Source organism: Mauremys reevesii, linkage group 10 (genome assembly GCF_016161935.1).
Source record: "Mauremys reevesii isolate NIE-2019 linkage group 10, ASM1616193v1, whole genome shotgun sequence".
Taxonomy (NCBI): Eukaryota; Metazoa; Chordata; order Testudines; family Geoemydidae; genus Mauremys; species Mauremys reevesii.
This window is the reverse complement of record NC_052632.1, coordinates 36,431,406-36,453,529: the sequence shown is the minus strand read 5'-3', so window position 1 is coordinate 36,453,529 and position 22,124 is coordinate 36,431,406. Positions and strand designations below refer to the sequence as shown.

Below are 22,124 nucleotides of genomic sequence, written 5' to 3'. Positions count from 1 at the left end.
TGCTGGCCGGATGCATGGGACTGCGTTTTCAAGAGCTCAGGGTGCAGATTTTCAGAAGCATTCAGCACCCAGCATCAGCATCATCAATGCTGAGCATTTGAGAATCATGAGCCAAGCCCCAAAATTCAGGAGATCGGCTTAAAAATCATGGGAGTTTTAAAACAAACAAACCACACCCACATTTGGAGTTCTGGTTCACTCCTGGCTTTTAAACCTTTAGCACTGAGGGTTTCCAGCTTCCCTCTGTGACCAGGATAGCTAGGAACTTACTCCAGTGAAGAAGAGGTAGGGTGTATCCCCGTGACTCCAGGAGCTCGTGCTTTGAGCAAAACACCAAATATTGTGAGAGTTGGCAATGCTGCAACATGCACTGCATGTGCTGAGCAATTGAAATCCTGGCCACTTATTTAGGTGCCTAATGAGAGCTGAGTTCTTTGGAACATCTGGCTGATAGAGTCTGAGCCAACGCCTATTAAGCCCAGTGGAAAGATTGCCATGGAATTGAAGCCCATTGATTTTACTCCACCTTATGCAACTGTAACACCAATAGACCCAAGTTGTCGGTGGGCGGGATCGAGCCTGAGATCTCTGGAGCTTAGTGCATGAGCCTCTACCACATGAGCTAAAAGCCACCTGGCTGTTAGCTAAGGCTGTAGAGCAGACTCATTTTATCTTTCTCTCTGTGGTCTCAGTGCCACTAGATGGGACAGAACACCACACCCAGGAGGCGTGTGGGTTACACAACAACAGAGGGTTTTGGGGGGAGGAGAAGAGAGAGCCACTTCGGCAACTGGGTAGGGCGTGATCATTAGGGAGAAATGCGGCTCCCCTTTCCTAGGTCAGCAAGGACAATGGGGCGTCTGTGCAGAACCCTACGTGCGTTTGAAAAGCCTGACAGCCCTGCAAAGCAGCTGATTCCTGCAGAGCCCTTCAGTCCGTTGCATCACGGACTGGAGGACAAGCCGATCCGGCCCCAGCTCAGCACAGTTTGTTTTTATCTAATCTGTTTTATTGTTGAATGAAACAATAACAACAAACACTCGCCCTGAAGACAAGCCATAAATAATGCAAAATCAAACAAGTGTGGGGGGGAGCAAGAAGAATTATACATTTAAAAACAGCCCGAAGATGGCAAGGCTGCAAGGAGGCTCTTTCTCTCCTTTGTCCTTTTTCATTCTTTCATTCATTCATTTTTATCTCCCCCTTCTCTGGAAATTCCTGGGGCAATATTTTTGTTATGTGAAATAAACTTGATGATAACCTGGAGAGAGATAGAGATCAGGCTGGTGGCAAGGAGCCCTGCAATGAGATAGACAGACAGGGCTGGGGCTTTTGTCTCTTGAAATACACCAGTGTCACCTTCAGAACCAAAGTTCCAAATCGCTGCCTGCTCTCCGGCCTGTTGAATCCCAACTAGAAATGATGGCAGGGCCGGCCAGTGCCCCGAATGGCTGTGGACAAGAGTGAGAGAGGAAATGTCCCAGTGACAAGGGCCCGGATGGGGAAAGCGTGGGACACAGAAACAAGTCACAGCATCGCAGCTGATGGGAGAGCAGCAGGACACCGCAGTCACAGGACCATCACCGCTGTAAGACTGCTGCACACTCATGCCCTTTGGGCCATGAGATCACCACGCTGCCCTGCCCACCATGAGAGAGCCACCCTGGCACCAGCCTTTGCCACTAGGAGACTGCTGCATGATCTGCCTCTAGAGCAATGCACCATCATAGAGCCCTTGCCACTGTGTGGACGAAGCACAGCCACCGTGAGAACAACATAACACCATGGAGCTGCTGTACGCTCACTGCAGGCACAGCGTGCGCGCCACTGTCACCAAACCACACTGGCAACACCGTCACAATGCTGTGCATGGGCTGTGTAGACTGCTCTAGCTAGCTAGCGAGCCAAGTTACTCATCATCTCAGGATCTAGGCCATGCCGCGCTCTGTGTGGTGATATACAATAATACTGTCCATGTGACATCCTGTGGCTTTATGACATCATCCCAGGGATAATATTCCGACTGTCTGATGTATTATTACTGTCTGTCCTAGCACGCATTGCTATCGCGTTGGCTTTGCACAGTGTCGATTGCTGATGAATTACCTTAATGTCATCCTATCTTCATGGGTATACACTGTAGTCACAGCGTTGACATTCCAGAAAGTCTTATGATCCTGTGTATTTAACGATGCCAGGCCGGATCCTTAGCTGGTGTACATCAGCATAGTTTCTCTGAAGTGAATGGAGCTGTGCTGATTGACTCTAGCTGAGCATCTGGTCCGTTGTGCCCATCCCTGTTTAATGATGTAGTTGCCTTCCTACGGATAGGAGAACGTACCTTTATGTAACTAGAATAACATCACGTTCATTGTCAGGTTATTTTAGGGAATGTGCAGTGGGAACAAAAACATTGCCAGTAGGAACATTCTAACCTTAAATTAAACATAGGACATGTGCACCAATGTCACTGCAAGAGACATCAGCTCGGATTGCTGGAGACTCAGGCTGTGTGCTCTGTCTTATGACTGTCAGAGATGCGCAGTAGAGCGATGGTGAGGTATGGTGTCTCAGCTTGAGACAGCTGGAAATATCCAGCCCAGTGTGATAGGGCCAGAAGCTCATTACCGTCTCATGACTGGCATGAATAGACCGGTGGTCTTAGTGCAGTTCCGAGGGGCAGGCATCCACCTCACAAACCCACCACCAGGTATGGTAGCCTTCCATACACTGAGGAGGGAAGGATGGTCTTTGTGATGAATACACTTGTTGGTCAATTGTATAGTCAATTGCTTGACCACACTTTGGTGCATTATGAAATATATTGTACTCAAGAAACCAAATAATAAGCGTCAGTTGGGTTTATTAATATAGTACAAGGAAAAGGTTCTATATGATACCAGTCTCCGAGCACCTGCCTCATGCAGCGATGGTACATTCACCTTATGCAGACGGGGAGCTTCCCAGGTTACACATTTCTGCTGGTATTATTTATATGATGATTTTACAAGTTACACATCGATCTCTTTACATATCACTAAAATCCAACCCCTCTGTTTGTCCCAGTACCCTGACTTGTTCTGTTCCTTCCTTATCTTTGGTTTGGATACTAGCATTGCAGGTGCAGGTATATCATAGAATCTTAGGGTTGGAAGGGACCTCAGGAGGTCATCTAGTCCAACCCCTGTGAAGGTACTTCCTAGTTTGTAGTAAGACACAGAACAAATGTATCTTGATTTTGACACATTTCCTCCCTGCTTATGCCAAATGATTACTTCAGCAAATGCAAGGAGTTATGCGATACTTAGCATAAGTGAACAGGGTTATAGTGTAGGCCAACTGAGGCCATATCACTGTTACAGCATTTGTGCTTAATGTCACCAGTGCTTAATGCATGCCAATATCTATACGGTGCAGATAATACGTATTGTTAATAGATATATATGTTAGCCAGCATATATTAGTCAACCCACTGGACTGAGACTTCAGAGACAGAAGTTCAGTTCCTGGCTCTGCCACGGTCACTGCGTAACCTTGGGTGAGTCCATAGACCTCACTTCAGCAAAGCTCTTCAGCGCGTGCTTAACATTGCCACGTACATGGTTCCATTGGAACCCCAAGGCTACACACTTGTTTACAATTAGACCTTCCCATGCCTGAGTCGCCCATGTGTAACATGGGGATAATGGTACCTCCTGGGGTGTTGGGAAGATCAGTTCATCAGTGTTTGTGAGGTGGTCAGATCCCATGGTGTTGGGACCACGTGAGTAGCAGATATTGATATGTCTCCTCCGACAGGCAAAGGGCTCGGTAGCAACCTGTGAAATGCCACCTCACACTTGGCAGTGGCCCTGGCATGTCAGAGTTCAGGCACGTTGATGGGGCAGAGTGGGGTCATTGGCATCACTTATGCCATTGCTGCACCTGATGCTATGGAGCTAACACCTGCTTGGCTCCCATTGGCTGGTGCCTTCAGCACTCAGTTTAACTGGCAGGCACATAGACCAGCTCAGAGTGAGCATTTCCATTGGGTTTGAGGCTCGCTCTCATTCAGAGCAGAGTAATGGACTTGTGCTTTATTGAAAATTGCAGTACCCTCCAGTCACAGTGCCAGAACGCTCGGGAAGCCTGGGAATCAAGTGGCATAATGGGTAATAAGTCAGGATCCAAACGGAGAGCTCTCCACTCCTCTTGCTCTTCTCCTCCTTCGGAGACAGCTGATGGGGCCTTCCAGGCTAAGGGGAAATGTAAGGCACACATGGTGGGGTTGGGGGGAGTGGCAGTTTGGGCTCTCTGCGCACATGGGTTAAATTATTCCTCTGATCAACCAGAATTACCAGCAGGGAAAATAACCCAGAAAAAAGCAAGATGGAGAGTGGGTGGGCTACAGAGGGTGAGAGAGAGAAGAGAGAAGGCAGAGCAAGGTTTAGAATAGCAGAGTGAATTCAGGGTGCACCATAAGTGACACCTTGCACTGACTTTGATGCCATCTGACCCACTCCTTCCCCAGCCAGGATGTGTAAGGGAGTATGTGGGTCAGATCCTCAGCTGGTGTAAACTGGGGAGGCTCCACTGACTCCAATGCCCAACTGAAGGTTCAGGGGGCCAATTCTGTTCTCAGTTACGCGGGGGTGAATCCGCCACAATTCCAGTGACTGGGAGGTGTGTAAGGGGTGCGGGTGTACCTTACAGTGTGGTAAGTGCTTGGTAAAGTGAGCTAATGGAACATACACACTGTGGGAACTGGCAGGTGTGACACCAACTTAGACCCGCCATTAAATTTGGCCCTCACTGTTTTATTCTCTCTGTGCTGGTGCTACTGGCCACATGCCGTTTCTGGGGTTGGTGGTAAGAGGCCTTTAAGGATGTGCTTTGGAAATCAGCTGGACCTGAGATTTCTTCTTTCTGGCTAGCGATGGTCTTTCTGCTCTATTCTAAAGACTGTTGCATGGAATTCTATTTGTGGGGACATCAGGGTTTGAGTTTTTTGCCCATCTCCTCATTTTGGTCCAGTTTGTGCCCCAGTTTCTCCCTCTAGCTTGCTCCTTCTGGCGGTTTACATGCACATTGGCTACCTGCCGTCTATGAGAGGAAGAGAGGAATGCACAGCCCTGTCCTTGGGAGGAATCCACAGCCCCACCTTCTACCCCTGAAGAGCAGTATTCCTTTACCCCTGTGAGTCTACATTGGTGGAAAGATGAAGGCTGTGGGCTGGGTCTCCAATCTGTGTCACACTCAGAGCACAGCAGAGCAAGTATGCATTGTACCAGCCACTTCCACAGAACCTAGAGTGAGAGAGAGAGATTTTGTTGCACACAACAAATACTCGTGTAGGCAGCTAGGCCTCCCTGCAGTGTATGATGGGAGATGTGCAGTGCAGGTAGAGCAGAGAGCCAGTTTTCCATGGCAGGCACATTGTGCCATGAACAGAAGATGGTTATCTTTTATAGTAGCATGAAGGTGACAGTAAACTCAGTTCTGGTGGCTGGGGACTCTGCTCTTCCAAGAAGGCCTGTTTGCATTGGTTGCATTAGAGAAGGCTTCATCCAAAGATTTGTCACTGGCTGGCTTTGGGCATTTATCTGACAATATTCTGGGGTTGCATAGACCAGAGGCATCTCCTTTGATAAACCTCTCTCTCACTGCGGAGTTTTCCTGCCTCCTTTGGCAGCTGAAAGTGGAGTGGGGAGGGAAACATCCCCATGCTACATTAAAGTTTATTCCTGGGGCTCTCAAATCTCATTCACGACTCTCTCAGTTCTCATCTGCCCATTGAGCAAAGATCCCTTCAAACAATCTTCTAAGATTTCCAGTGGCCCAGTCCTTACTTCCAGAGAGTCAGGAACTTAATAGGCTCAGAGGAGTGGGTGGAGTCTGAGGAGTTAAAGAAGGAAAAGACCTAGTCTGCTACTGGAACATGTGCTTGGCCAATGGAGGATTTTCCCATACAGTAGATCATTCTCCAGTGCTTTGTCTAACTTAATTTTGAATGTCTCAAGTGATGGAGCTTCCACCACTTCTCTTGGGAGATTATTCCACAATTGAATGGAGCTCTCCTGTTCTTTGCCTTTGCAAACAGAAAAATCCTGTTCTCTAAACTGTTGCCCAATGCAGAAAATACTGACCCAACAAATGACGCTAGCTTCTGTGGGAGCCAGGGATACGTGATGCTGAACTGAGCTTTTGCTCTCCTGGACCTTGGGACGATGGGGTGGGTGGCTCACTGCCCACTGCACCCTTTTCACATGCCATAAAAGTCTCATTTCTCTCTCACCATCTCACCCCAGAGGTGGGCAGAGCTGCCTTCACAATTACTTATTGATCGCTTGTCAGGATGTTTTCTTTGCTGGTGGGTCACTGAAGCGTGAGCAGCGAGAGAGACGATCTCACTGAGGGAGGGAGAAGGGATCTAAGAAGAGAGCACGCCTCTTGCACCGGAATGTACATTTAAAAACACACAGACCCAGGCTCTGTGCAGAGTGGGGCCGAAAAAACACACTGAGGTTAAGCGGCTTCAATGTCATGCGTGTGAGAGAGAGTTTTCCGCGGAGCAGGCTCCTTCATGGAGCCATGATCCTGATGCCCCACTTGACAGATGATTGGCTCTTTGCCCTCCTTGTTTTAAAACCTCTCTTTGGGCTGGCTCCAGCCCATTACAAAGTAATTGACCCTTTGTGCTACCTTTCCTGCCTGCATCACTCATCTAGCACTGGCCCCCTGCCCATCCCTTCACACACTGGGCCAGATCCTCAGCAGATGTAAAGCAACATAGCTCCCTTGACTTCCATGGAGAAACCTTTGATTTGCACCAGCTACGGACCTGGCCCAGAGCTTTCCCCTCTGTAGCTCTCACACATCCGGTATCTCTCAACTTCATTGACTTCCTATTCCATCTCCTCTTGCTCTCTTTGTCCTGCCGGTGCTTCGTAATTCCTCCCTCCTTCTGCTCTTATTGATTTTTCATCCCCATGACTGTGTTGTTTAATTCAGTCAAGTGTTTTAGGGAGAACGTCTGTATGGAAGGAGCTAGGCAAACTAGAATCGGGTTGTGTTTCCATAGCAGTCTTGCAACAGGTAGGGAAGTAGTAGTTTGGCAGTCAGGAGAAGACAGATAGAGCTGTGCTGACCCATGCCATTTAGCAGATACAGCTTCTTACCGCATATGCCAGAAGGGGATTGGCATCTTAAATACATCCCCTTGATGTTTTATGGCAACACCCACTCTGTGCATGTGCCTACTGATCAGAAGGGCACTTTAGCAGAAGCTGTAGCAGCTCATGCTTGTAGCTCTGGAGGTCCCTGGTTCAGTCCTTGAGATGGCAGCCGAGATGGCAGCCAAGATGGCAGCCTCACAATAGCTATTATCATACCAGATCAGATCACTGGTCCATCTAGCCTAGTATCCTGTTTCTTACAGTTGCCAAAACCAGATACATCAGAAGATTGTGCAAAAAAATCCATAATGGACAATTATGCAAGAACATGCCTCTGGGGGAAGTGTCTTCCCACCCCAAGCAGTTAGTGGTTGGCTTTCAACGGGAAGCATGAGTGTTGCTATCTCTTCTTATTGTTAACTTTCTTTGCACCATTCCTTATTTTGTGTATCTTTGTTGTGTTCCCTCTTATTTATCTCCTTTCTAAAGTAAAAACTCCTGAGCTTTTTGTGCAGAACCATTTCATGCCTCTGAATTTTTTTTGTATTGCTGTTTTCTAAATCTCTCTGTATCTTTTTTTATTTGAACTAATCAGAACTCAACATACTGATTGGGTTCCCATCGATTTCTATAGTGTGTTCTATTTGCCATCCCATTCATTAAAGATTTTGTTTGGGTTTTGACCGCTGCTACACATTGAGCTACTGACACTTATTGTTTGAATTATAGTAGCACCTGCAAACTTCACATGAGACCAGGGCCCTTGTGCTAGGCACTGTACAAACACAAAGTCAGAGACCGTCTGTGCCCCAGGGAAGCTCACAGTCTAGTAGACAAGAGAGACAAAAGATGGGAGGGGAAACTGAGGCACAGGAGGGGAAATGACCTAACCAAGATCATCAGCTGAGCTGGAAATAGAAACCCTATCTCCTGAGCCCCAGTCAAGTGCCTTAGCCACAAGACAACCCTTCTTCTCACCAAATCTTTCCCTTTCCATGGTATGGACCTTTCTCTCTGCCAATATTGAGACAGTGCTGAGGAGTTCTGGGTTTTAGGTTAGAATTTATTTACATTTTCCTTTTACGTGAGAGACTGTTAGATACCAGGTGATAATGGAGGGAGGTGGTGAAAGCGAAGGGCAGGGAGACTAGGGGGAAGAAAGATGGGATGATATAAAGGCAAGATGGGTGAACAGTGGAGGCTCTCCTGGGCGGCTGTATTCTGTTGAATGCTGGCTAGCGGAGCAGCAGGCGTAAATGCCGTATGGACTTTGGAACACCAGGGGGTGGGTGTTGGAGTAGAAGCAGTCAGCAGAGGAAGAGCAGGCTGGTGGGAGCTGGGAATTTGCTGAAAGGCTCCAGTTTAATCCTATAGAGCACTGGCTTTCTGCAGCCTAAATGGAACATTTAGCCTACCCTGTCTGGAGTCGGGTGCAGTGTGGTCTTCACCTGCTTCAATTAACTGACTCTAAACACACCTTTTGGGCTAGCTGCCTGTTTTCAGCTGTCAGCCGGCTACATATATCTATTGGACGGAAAAGGAGGCGGGGGCGGGGGAAAGAGAGAGTGAGCAAACGAATGATGGAAGCGAAGCGAATGATGGAGAGAGAAGGAAACAGATACAGACGTGTTTGGCAAATTAAAGCTTTTCCCTTTGTTTTGCTGCTTTGCAGTTAGCTACAGGAACACTTAGCGCCAAGCCCGGGGTCTCGAGAAGCAACTCTCTTACCAGCAGGAAATGTTGTTAAATATTTATTTGTAAACCTGGAGTCTTTAGCTCTAAAACATAGTCAAGTTCAATAAAATTTGATGTAGTTGGTGCAGCTGGGAGGAGGCGAGAGGGCTGAAGCTGAGATCCTTGTTTGTTTCTAAACCAAAAATCCAGAGACCTCGTTTAGTCCCACAGCCTTGGGCCCAGGTCAGGACTCTGTGCACTAGTGTCAAGATTCACAGTCCTGGCACAGTGGGATCTGCTCACCAGTGTATTAGTGCCAAGTTTCAGACCTCCACCCCCTCGAAGCAGTGGGATCGACCAACCCACCCCTCCAAGCTGTAGGACTCATCCAGCTGTGCCCCAGCAAATCCCAGTGACTTTGACGCATTATTTTCTTGCTCAGAAAATGTTTCCCAAAGTCACTGGAGATGCTTGGAGAGTCTCTCATGGGCATCTGGCTCAAGGGTGAACGTTGCGCACGCTATAATTTATGATTACCAGATGTTTTTATTAGCTGACTCCGAAATTTCTGTTGTTTCTCTTTTTTTTGAATAATCTTGCTCTGTCAGCTTATCTAAAACCCCACTCCAGATTCCTCCCTGCCTAGAGAAGGCCAAGCTCCTGGCTCCAGGATTCTGATCACAATTAGCGGTAACAGTACGGGGTTCCATGGCTGGGACATACAATAACATGGTGATGTCTTCTGCAGAAAAAAAATGACTACGTCACAGAACAGGATTCTCATAAACAGGGATGGGCAAAACTCCAGGGAGCCTGGGGAGTTATGAACCTTGCACACTGGGTTTGTGAAACAAATCTAAGTGCACAAACTGTTTCCCTGGTGTTTTAAACCCTTCTGTTTTCTTTTTCCCTCAGGTGATTTCAGTTGGTTTATTTTTGTTACATCGTGTTTACTTCTTTAGCTACAGGGTCGTCCGTGCTTTCATTATGGGGACCATCCCGCTGACTTCAATTCCGTTACTCCTGATTGACAACAGTGTAAATGCCAGCTCAGAATTAGAGCCACCACTTCCTCACCCCACCCAGCCCCAAAAATACCTCTAGGCTGGCTCCAGTGGGGAATTATTGATGCTACAGGTATGGCCCAAGTAGAGCTATGCAGATTTATGCCGGCTGAGGACCAGGCCCATTGTACTTAATTTTTCATTTGCATTTTTCTCCCTCTCTGCAACTTTTTCCAAATCTCTTCCCTTTCCAATCCACTTTTACCCTGTTTTTTTCACACACCCACCCCCGCATCTTCTCCCATTTTTCCCTTTGGCCCAGCTCCTCAGCTGGTGTAAATCAGTGTAGCTGCATTGGCGTCTGTCTACCACACTGATTTGCACCCAGCTAAGTAGCTGCCCCTTCATCTTCAATATAGAGAGGTAGAGGTGGGAATTTTCTCTTGGCTCCCTTTCTCCTATGCTTAACATAACCCCAATACCATTCACGCTTGACCTGTGGACCCAGGATGGCCAAATGGGTTTGAAATCAGCCCTGATTATAATACTGACACAGATAATGGTGAAGGACGCATTATGTGCACAGAAAGTGATGTCATGCTGACATAATAGTGCTGATATAAAAATGTGCACAATGTCTCAGCATAATGGGCCAGGGTTTTTCCTCCCATACAATCGTACGCTGGCGGCTGTGAGCCTGCTTCACTGCCACCTGGTGCCGCATTGTCACTTACACCTGGGGAAACTGTACCAGACACAACCAGATCGGAAGCAGGGTGGCATTTTATTCCCACTTTGCACAAGTGTAAGTGACGATGCGAGGTGCCACTTTCCCTGTCCCTGGGGCAGCATAGTTATTAGGCCTTTCAAGGTACGTCTACACAGCAGATGGCAACTGCAGCAGCGAGCATCAGATTAGGGCTCTCAGACATTGTGCTGCACCTAGCCGTGTAGATGTCTGGGCTCAGGCTGGAACTCAGGCTCTGAAGCCAAAGGAATGGGGGTGGGTATCAAAGCCTGAACTCCAGCCTGAACCACAACATCTACACAGCTGTTTTTAGCACTGTCGCGCAAGCCCAAATCCTTCAACTCGGGCTCTGAGACTTGGTGCCAGGGGCTGTGTAGACCTACCCTCACAGAGCAATTACACAAGACACAGCAAAGGCCTCTCTCTAGGCCCGCAATGAGAGAAAGGGGGAAAAAAAGAAACCAGTCCAAACCATGAAGAAATCTCCATCTAGATACCTGGACCAGACTCCTTCCTTGGAGGTGCTCTGACCACTTCCCAAGAAAGGGCAACACGTTACACACCTCCTGCTAGATTAACCGCCACCTGCCAAGCAAAGCCAACCGCTCACCCCTACTGATCCAGGAAGCATCCCTTAGGAGGAATGGATCTTACTTCCAGGGCCAAGTTATGGACAGGGTCACACGCCACCCATCAGGGCAGAGCCATGTCCCTGGACAGTTATCTGCTTGGGGGCGATTCTCCAGTCACTCACACTGGTTTTACACCTGTGGGTCCCAGTGACTTCAGTGGAGTCACCCCAGATTTGCATCAGTGTGAGGTCAAAGTGGTTGGCTCCTGATTCTCCGTTGCTCTGCATTCATCCACCCCTGTGAGGATCTTTACCATGGGGCATTTTGCAACCTTTGGGCACTGGTGTAAGTGACTCACTAGGTGCAGGAAAGCAGGGGTGTTCCAGATCAGGGGGTACATTTGTTAGATTTCACTTTCCCTCATTGAGCAAATTCAAGAGTGCTCCAAACTCTGCCAGATCTTTGCCCCTTCCCCCCAGCCTCTTTCCCCTTCCAACATCCCTAGCGCCACAAGCCTCTCATGGCCACGTCCAGCATCCCCGTTATTCTGGTGATTTCAGTTTTTCCTCTTTCAAAAATCTTCAGTTTAATGAAAATATCAGAGCTGATCACATGACTGGGGAGAGCCTACTGCAAACCCCCGGACGGGTCATCCTGCTCAGTTCCTTCTCACCAGGGCATACATGGATCAGATGCAGGCATGGTGAAACAGACGACTCTTCATGCTGTGACACATCCCTATGTCTGAACCTGGTCCAAAGCCTTGGAGTCAATGGAAAGACACCCACTGATTTAAATGCCCCTAATATGGCAGCCTTTGCAATAGAACAGGGATTGGCAAATCAGCAGCTGTGGCTCAGGTTTGAGATCGTTCATCAATGCCAAGGAATTCCAGCCCAGGGGATGATACTGGGGGTCTCCAGTGACTGCTGCATGATCTGGGCTAACTGGTCAGCATCAGATCATGCAAAAATCTTGATTTTTAGAAGGGGGGTTCTATCACCAGCTCAGCCGTGGAACAGACGTATTTTGCTCTGAAATGTCCAAAGGTAAATGGGAAACAGAAGTGATTTAAAGCTCATCTTCACTCTATATTTTTCAGTTTATTCGTTGTCTTTATCCCGGGCCTTTTATGTGGCTTCAGCTATTAGCATTACAGATGTTTTTGTCAGGGCTTGTATTTATCATGGATTTAAATTTAGCCCAGAACTAATACTACGTGAGGTGTGTCTATACTTTAATTCTATGCAAGTAGATTTGTCTAGTCTGTAATAATATGCAGATTTTGCTTTGTTCATTTATCATGTTTGCTCATCTTTTTAACTCTTGGCCACCAAAGCCTTAAATTCTACCACTGAAGGCTTATTTGGCTGCTGTTGTTTTTCATGGCCACGTTGTATTCTCTGCAGTTACTAGGAGGCTCGGGCAAAGAATGTATAATAATTCCACAACGCCAGGTATATTTCAGCCTAACCGGGCAAATTCTCCCCTTGTCACCGTGTGGGGCATAGGTCCAGATCCTCAGCTGGTGTAAATCAGCTCCAGTGGATCTCTGCTCGGGAGGAGCCTGGGATGGTTGAATGGTGGAGTTTGTGGAAGGTCAGTACTGAGGTGCGCTGCCGGATCTGTGCCTTTGTACAGGTTACAGCCTAGAGAATAGTGACCAGGTTGGAAGTCTGAACTAAGTGTATTGACAAAGCTCTGTTGGGTTTAGGAGTGGAACAATAGGCGGTGTCGCAAGCCAAAACCAAGGTTGTTGCCAAAGTTGTTTGCCATATCAGAGCTGTTGCAAATCACGATGAATATACAGGGCCAAATTCACCCCAGGCGTGATTCCATTGACGCTGGTGGAGATACACCACGGAAGAACTTGGCACCTGTTAGAGGAATTCTTGGGGAAGCTCAGATTGTAATATCAAGAGAGCTAGGAGAGATATCACAGCTACCCTACCCATTCCTGCACCTGTCTGAAGCCAGTATTAGCAGTTGCCCAGAAAGGGGACGAGCACGGAAATTTCAGCTAAGAACATATCCAAATAAGGCAGGCAGTTTTTCAGCATAATGAGGTGAAGTCTTTCCAATCTCAGTGCAATTAGACCCTTTCCACTGTGTTTTGTTTTGCATGTGATGTTTTGCTTTTTTATGTCTTTCTCAGCAAGATTGTGAGTACAGGGAATTGGATTCCAAGAGAGATTAACAGAGATGACGGTTAAAGAGAAAGCGCATGCATTTTGAAAGCATGCGTTCTGAGCAACGGCACTGCAAAATGTTCCTTTCGCTGCCTGTAATGTGGTGCAACAAAGGGTTTAGAGTGGTACCTGCTGCCCCATTTCCAGCAGAGTCGCAGCACATTAGCTGTGATTTTTACATCTTCCTGGAAGATATGGTTTCAGAGGTGCACCGTTTACTCTGGTAGTTGCAAAATAAATAGCACTTTTCATCTGATGGATATTGCACAAGCATGAAAACAGCTTGTTTAGCCTCCTTGGAATGGGCTCGGGTGGAAGACCTGCTCTGGCTCCCACCCATATGGGAAGAGCCCTGGGGAGATGTTTAGATAGCCACTCACCGTCTGGACGTGTCTCCTTTTGGCTCCCTGGATACCCTTGCTGCCCACTTGCTCAACAAGGGTCCCAGTTTGTCTTGATTACAGGAATATGCTGGGCAAACACACAAGTGCAACTACCAAGGACTCTGCTAATTGGTTATGTCCAGCCCAGTGTCTGGCCACCAGTTGGCAGAGGTAGAAGGCTCCTTGGCTGAGACCTTCACGTCTCTGGTATTGTCCCAGCCTCTGAAGCCAATTACATCCTTCAGGATAGATTCAGGTCTCATCTCTGGGATATCAAATACTGTGCCAGTGAAACTAGCATGGCCAGTATTTATAACAGTGACCAGCATAGTTGACGATATTGATGATATGCCATGAAGGATGATTAATAATAAATATCCTACATTCATTTAGCAATTTGTGGCCTGATCCAGTTCTCAGTGAAGCCAATGGAAATCTTTCCACTGATCTCAGTGAGCGTTAGATCAACCTGTTAGGAATGATTGCGAAGCTGTTTACAAATTATGTACATACAGGAATCACTTTGCACACCCCTGAAATGCAGTCACCTCTGGGGTGGAACGCATCAGCTGTTCAACAGCACCCAGCAACTCTGCACAGCAATCTAGGACAAGAGGTGAAGAATGCTGTATCAAATTGAAACTGTGGGAGGAATTCTGTGGAGCAGACTGTAATTAATACCCCAGTTTGAATTGGGCTAGGACATTACTGTTCTGGTTTATGAGATGGTGAAGACTGATACATTTATGGATTGCATATCACTTTTCATCCTTGCATTTTGCAAAAAATGTTCAAATCTTTTTTGGAAGGAAGGAAAGTAAGTTATACATGGGACATCTATCTATATAAAATGATGGATATAAACAGAAGCAATGAAACTAATGCACAGAGTATATCCAAGAGCCATAAATAGTGCGAGGCAAAGTAATGCACAGGATATATATAATGCTGGATATAAACTGAACCGGTGAAAGTAATGTGTGGAGTATATTCAGCGATAGCCATAAATAGCATTAGTGAAGGCAATGCAGAGTGTCTATGTAACAATGGATATAAACAGAGCCAGGGGTAGTTGTACATATAATGTACGATATTAATGTGATTTGCGCCTTCATAACAGCTTGAGCAACATAAAAAATAAGTACACCAGAAGCAATGTGACATGCAGCTTCAGCATCCCACTGACAAGGGGATGGGATTGTTTAGGGTTTGAAGGTACAAGCTGCCTTTGCAAAGCCATAACTCCCCCGGAATAACTTTATATAGTGCTCAATGTCTCCCCGGGCCAAGTTTTTCACTAGCTCAGCTCCCTTCATTCATTTAACTTTCAAATTGCTTCTTCCATTCCAGAGCAGGGAGGGCTGGGGGTGAGGAGGGAAGAGCCACTCGACTAGACACAGTCCTTGCAGGGGATGGTTGATTTGGGGTGTGTCTCCTGCTAACCTGTCAGGGGAAGAGTTACTGCATTCTTCTTTTCAGAAGAAAACTAGGGTTCAGTATGCCCCAAATCCCAGCATGGTCTGGCCCCCTTAAAGACAGTGTTGCCTTGGGGTGCAAACAAGGAACAACTTTCTGGAGTGCAAATGGTTGAGATGGCTACTAGAGAAGTGATCAACTCACCGACATTAGGACATAAGAATAGCGCCATTTGAATGATTGATGAGGAAGCTGGGGATTGCTTAGGGGAAGGAGGTGTGTGTGTGTGTGTGTTTGGAATAGGGTCATTTATATCATTCCATCTGAAATCACTTGAGATCAGATCCTAGGGCAGGGGTGGGCAAATATTTTGGCTGAGGGCCACATCTGCTGTGGGGAAATTGTCTGCGGGCCATGAATTTAGGGCTGGGGCGGGGGTTGGGGTGTGGGAGGAGGTGCAGTGTGCAAGAAGGGGCTCAGGGCAAGGGGTTGGTGTGCAGGAGTGGTACAGAAAGGGGCGCAGGGCATTGGGGTGCAGGAGGGGTTTGGGGAATGGGCTCCGGCCTGGCACCACTTACCTGGAGCAGCTCCCGGAAGTGGCCAGCATGTCCAGCAGTGGCTCCTGGGGTTGGAGTGGGGCAGGCGGCTCCACCGCACGCTGCCCTCACCTGCAGATACCACTCCCAAAGATCCTGCTGGCCACAGTTCCCTGTTCCCAGCCAGTGGGAGCTGTGGGGGGCGGTGCCTGCAGGCGAGGGCAGTGCACGGAGCCCTCTTCCTCCCCCCTCCCCCCCCCGAGGGGGTCACAGGGATGTGGTGCAGGCCGCTTCCAGGAGCGGCACGGGGCCAGGGCAAGCAGGGACCCTGCCTTAGCCCCACTGCGCCATGGGGCTGGCAATACCGCGGGCCAGATTGAAAGCCCTGATGGGCCATAGTTTGCCCTCCCCTGTCCTAGGGACAAAGTAGTTAACACCAGCAAAGCCCATCCTTGGAAAGCTCTGACCTGCCATGTTTCAGGATCCTTGGTTGTTCTGGTGTTGTGTTGTCATGCTGATGGTGTTTCAGTGTTCAACACTGGCATCATATCCCCAGGCAAAGCTATGTAAGGGCTGGGGCCAGGAGGAAGGCCAGGATTGTAGCAAAACCCACTTCAGATTGACACAACAATTGCATCCTACGGCCTCGTCCCGTTGCGTTCCTTGCAGGCCCAGAAATCAGTACCACTTCTGTCTCTCATCAAAGACTTTTCCCAGGGCCTGTACCACATTGGCCAGGAAATCTACCTGAAATTCCTCTCTCGTGGACCCTTTTTGCTTCAGTGCAGAAATCCGGTTAATTTTCTCATCCTTTCCCTAGTGAATGAAGCCAAGTAAAGGAACAGGTTGAAGATTATGGCAGTTGTTGTTAGCAAGGAGGCCCCAGCAGTGGTGCTCACAGGACATTCCTGGATCTCATGCCTATAGAGTAGATTCTGTTTACACTGCCCTGGTGTTTCATTTGCCAATTCTGCTGCCAGTTTGGGGATGGAAATTCTGAGCCCCTCTTTTGCACCTCTGTTTTCACCCAAGGACTTGCTTTTAGATGTAAATACTCCATCCAGAGGTCAGTGGTTTTTTCCCGGACCTCTGTAATCTGATGCAATTAAAAGCAACAGGGAAAAAAGAGACATCAGTGTTTTCACTTTGGATCCCAGAGGCAACAATGGATGCTGAGAGCCATGTTGTGCTTACTTGACACACCCCTTCTCCCCCCCCCCCCAGTCCAGGCGTGGTGACAAAGGGAAAAAGTATTGGGGCATGCTCGCAGACAGGAATCTTCAAGGCAGCATAGTGGATCTAGGTGCCCAGGTCCCCAAAATCCCAGCCTTCGTTTTTAAATGCTTAATGCTAGTTTGTAAGTACAATGTGCCTTTTACCCATGATCGCAGAACACGTTGCAAAGCTGGGTAAATATCATTATTGCCTTTTCGCCGATGGGGAACTAAGGCACAGGAGGGGTTAAGTGACTTGCCCCAGGACGCAGAGAGAGTCAGTGGCAGAGGCAGGAGTAGTCAGGAGTAACTCCACTGGCGTCCATGGGGTAGAGGAGAATCTGTCCCAGAAGAAGATATTGCTTTCTGCTCTGTTCCTTTCCGTGCTGCCATTCTCTGGGCCTTGACACAACTTTGGCTGCTCCACTGGCTGGGTTTTCCCTGTGTCTCTAGTCTGGTCTGAATTCTGCATTCCAGCGCCTCTGCATTCAAAAGGCAGTTTTTGTATTCAAGTTCCATCTAAAGGGAGCTGACTCATTTTGAGAACTTAAAGTAGGATGTGTGTGTGCGTGCATAAAACGTTCCCCAGTCAGTCATCAAAAGCTGGGGGATGATTTCACCCAGGACTGGCTTGGACAAGTAAATGAATGAAGGCATCAGCACCATGGCTCCACTTCTTCCACAGGCACCATCTGCACCAAGCCCCTGCCTCTTGCTTTCTTCCCAGCAGACAGTGGGATGGGGGGTGGGGTGCTGCGCTCCTGCCAGAAGGCTGTGCCAGCGGCGGGATCACGCTTCCTGGTTCCTCAGCACTTCATTAGAGTGCTGCTGGCCGAAGTGCAGGCTCCCTCCTTTTTGTATGCACCTCACCTCCGAACTCTGACTTCGTTAGTGGAGACTGTTCTCCTGGCTGGCTCTGAGCAGACTGCAAAACAAGCCGTTAACATAGAGGCCTCTCAGGCCAGGGGTCTCAGGGCACCAGTCAGATCGGGGGTTGGGACAGAGACAGGTTTCAGCCAGTTAACGCCTAAATAATAGACGCTTTTTCAACGTGGGTGGTTTTTTGTCAGATCGCTTTGCCGTGAAAAATTATATTATCAGCTTTCAGGCTTTGTCATCACTCGCAGTCATACAGCATAACCGTTTTACTGAGAAGTTCCCCCTGGCCCCACCATGCCCGTCTACAAGAGCCCCAGTTTGAGCGGCAACGTGGCCCACTGGTGAAGGCACTGAGCAGGAGACCTGGGTTCTGGTCTTCACTCAGCCACTGACTTGCAGCATGACCTTGGTCAAGTCACTTACCCTCTCTCTTGCCCCTCCAGCCATTTGTCTGTCTGCTTTCGACTGTAAGTTCTTTGGGACAGCCATTGGCTTTTACTGTGTGTCCATGCAGCACCCAGCACAGCAGACACTGCCACCATAATAATGGGCATCCCCTGCCCTCATCAGGCCAGCTTAGTGACAGGAAGCTGGACTAATTATTGTTTGTTAGCCCAACCTATTGCCAGCCCTGGGGACAGAAATGTTGACCTCCTTTGCCAGTCCACGTGGATACCAAAAGATCAGTGTGAAAGAGAATTCCCTGGCCAGAGATCCTGTGAATTCAGACACATGGAGCACGCTATTCAAACCCACTGTAGTGACTGAACCACATTCACAACTGCCTAGTTGGTAACTATTGTGGCCACAATTTGGTAATCTGCCTACAGAGAAGGGAGTCCCTGGAGGATGCTGAGAAGACATAAGGAAGAATCCAGGTTGGGGGGCAGGAGTTGGTCTGTGGGGAAATGCAGGTCCTGGCAGGTGCATAGCTAGTAAATGCATGATGAGGCTGTAGGCCTGGAAGCAGAACATGCCAGCTCTGCTACGTAGATCCCCTGATGGCCACTGTCCCACCCTTCCAGGGTGTGAAATTGGACACGGCTGCTAGGGCAAGTACTAAGACTGAGCAAGGAGGGGAGGAAAAATGATGGGCGGGGAGAGGAAGTCCAAAGACAACTAAGTGGCTGGACCTCTGGCTGGATAGTATGGGACTGACACTACCCCAGCCAGTGAAATGCTGCTCCCATGCCAGCTCTCCCTGCAGCCCTTCAAGTGTGTGTGTTCTGCCCTCTTAAATGTGCTTCCCTACGTTCTTTGCAGCACAGGTGTGTCTGGCTGCATGCGTGACACTGCAAATGATAGTGTCACCGCGACTACGGTGTATATTGAAATAGCAGGGATGTATTGGGCAGACACGTCTAATATTGACCTGGTATTTCCCCTTTAGTTAATATCGGCACTGACAGGTCAATGAACCTTGACACTGATTCGAACAGAAGTGACCTTTGCCATTCCATTGGCCTTTGTTTGCTAACCTCTGCTGTTGTTCTTTCCTCCCCCTCTTTGTTTTTGTGTCGCTTGCAGGTGAGAGATAGGATGATAGCTGGGGAGGTGAGCATGCATAGCCCAATTCTGGCCTGCTGGCAGCCTATCCTCCTCCTGATGCTGGGATCCGTCCTCTCCGGCTCTGCCACGGGCTGCCCGCCCCGCTGCGAGTGCTCTGCCCAGGAGCGCTCGGTGCTGTGCCATCGAAAGCGATTCATCGCCGTCCCCGAGGGGATCCCCACTGAGACCCGGCTCCTGGACTTGGGTAAGAACCGAATCAAGACTCTCAATCAGGATGAATTTGCCAACTACCCTCACTTGGAGGAACTGGAGTTAAACGAGAACATTATCAGTGCCATTGAGCCTGGGGCTTTCAACAACCTCTTCAACCTCAGGACTCTGGGTCTCAGGAGTAACCGACTCAAGCTCATCCCCTTGGGGGTGTTTACCGGACTGAGCAATCTTACCAAGCTAGACATTAGTGAGAACAAAATTGTGATCCTCCTAGACTACATGTTCCAGGACTTGTACAACCTGAAGTCTTTGGAGGTTGGGGACAATGACCTGGTCTATATCTCCCACCGGGCCTTTAGTGGCCTCAACAGCTTGGAGCAGCTGACGCTGGAGAAATGCAACTTGACCTCTATCCCCACGGAGGCGCTGTCTCACTTGCACGGCTTGATTGTGCTGAGGCTGCGCCACCTGAACATCAATGCCATCAGGGATTACTCATTTAGGAGGCTCTACAGGCTTAAGGTCCTTGAGATCTCCCATTGGCCCTATCTGGATACCATGACGTCCAACTGCCTCTATGGACTGAACCTGACGTCCTTGTCCATCACCCACTGCAATCTGACTTCCATCCCTTATGTCTCTGTCAGGCACTTAGTTTATCTCAGGTTCCTGAACCTGTCCTACAACCCCATCCTCACCATTGAGGGCTCCATGCTGCACGACCTGCTTCGGCTGCAGGAGATCCAGCTGGTGGGTGGGCAGCTCACCACCGTGGAGCCCTATGCCTTCAGAGGCCTCAACTACTTGCGCATCTTGAACGTCTCCGGGAACCTGCTGACTACACTGGAGGAATCAGCCTTCCATTCGGTGGGGAACCTGGAGACGCTCATTTTGGATAATAACCCTTTGGCCTGCGACTGCCGGCTGCTTTGGGTTTTCCGACGCCGCTGGAGGTTGAACTTCAACAAGCAGCAGCCCACCTGCTCCACCCCTGAGTTCGTCCAGGGGAAGGAGTTCAAGGACTTCCCCGACGTGCTCCTGCCCAACTATTTCACCTGCCGCCGGGCGCGCATACGGGACCGTAAGCCGCAGCAGATCTTTGTGGATGAGGGCCATACGGTACATTTTATCTGCCGGGCAGATGGGGATCCGCCCCCCACGATCATGTGGCTCTCTCCCAGAAAGCACCTCATCTCTACCAAAACCAGTGGGCGGCTCACCGTCTTTCCCGACGGCACTCTGGAGGTGCGCTATGCCCAGATCCAGGACAATGGCACCTACCTATGCATCGCCAGCAATGCGGGTGGCAATGACACCATGCTGGCGCACCTTCACGTGCGGAGCTACTCCCCAGATTGGCCCCACCAGCCCAACAAGACCTTTGCTTTCATCTCCAACCAACCCAACGAGAGTGATGCCAACAGCACGCGTGCCACCGTGCCTTTCCCCTTTGACATCAAGACTCTGATCATCGCCACCACCATGGGATTCATCTCCTTCCTGGGCGTGGTGCTATTCTGTCTGGTGCTTCTCTTCCTGTGGAGCCGGGGGAAAGGCAACACAAAGCACAACATCGAGATCGAGTATGTGCCACGCAAGTCTGACGCCGGCATCAGCTCTGCTGATGCGCCGCGCAAGTTCAACATGAAAATGATCTAACCCGAAGCAATTTGCAAATAATAAAGTTTTTTTAAAAACAAAACAAAAGAAGAACGTTGCTACAAACATACCGACCTCTCTCCTCCTCTGAACCACCCCTCCCCTCTTGTTCTAACCCCGCCTCTCCGCACCACCACCTCTTCCACCTCTTTATACCAGGAGAACATTCTGCTGATGTCTCCAGGACTCCCATGTTTGTAAGGAAGTAGTCTGACGGACGCCGGTGTCAGATCTAATGATGAGAGGGGAAAACAAACAAACAAACAAAAAAAAAATTAAAAAAAATAAATCAATAAAAAGTTACGAACTTTCCTCTGTAACTTTGATTTAAATAATTATGGATTTTTATGAAAAAAGTTGAAATAAAAAAAACAACCTCCCTATTTCCTATAGATAGTTGGAATGCAAAATCTTGACTTCTTGATCTGTCCAGTTCTGTATTTGATTGAGTTTTATTTTTCTTCCTCTCCTCTTCTGACTCTCCCATGAAGGCGGTTTCTAGTGGTCTCAGAAAGAAAAAACTGGGGCTTCCATCCACACAGCTCCTAGTGCGAGCCAGAGCCCAGTTGCACTGGGGAAAAGGCTGTTGGCTCAGCAGAGGGCAAAGAACAAATTCTGCTGTGACTTGTGCCCTCAGTCACACCTCTGAAGTGAACGGGGTTGCCAGGGGATAAGTACAGCCGGAATTCAGCCCCAAGTGTTGGTGTTCCCTTTGAGATAAAAAGTAAATTATCACCAGTTAGGCTAAGGCCTTTCCCTATGGCCAGCTCAAGGTTCCAAGTGCTCTCCACCCGTTTCCCATTAGTCCTGGGGAAGCTAGTCAGTATCTGGATTTCAGATCTGCTGTGTCTATATACCAGTAAACAGCCTGTGACTCAGCCGGTTCCCTGGCCAGCAGAATAGCCTCTCTGGGCTTCTCCCCTATGCTAATTGACAAAGGCAAGACTCAGTTAAAACCAAAGACTGGGGAATCT

General features: G+C 48.7%; 1 protein-coding gene across 7 annotated transcripts in view; it reads left to right on the top strand.

Annotated features, from left to right (window-relative positions):
• LINGO1 (leucine rich repeat and Ig domain containing 1) overlaps positions 1-21,542 on the top strand; it is a 487,413-nt gene extending 465,871 nt beyond the window's left edge. For all 7 annotated transcript variants that reach the window (XM_039492410.1, XM_039492408.1, XM_039492406.1 and 4 more), the window contains one exon: positions 19,297-21,542. In XM_039492410.1, coding sequence (XP_039348344.1) covers positions 19,309-21,150 — 1,842 coding nt within the window. In that variant the 5' untranslated portion in view covers positions 19,297-19,308 and the 3' untranslated portion in view covers positions 21,151-21,542. The remainder of the gene's footprint in view (positions 1-19,296) is intronic.
• Positions 21,543-22,124: the final 582 nt, after the last annotated feature.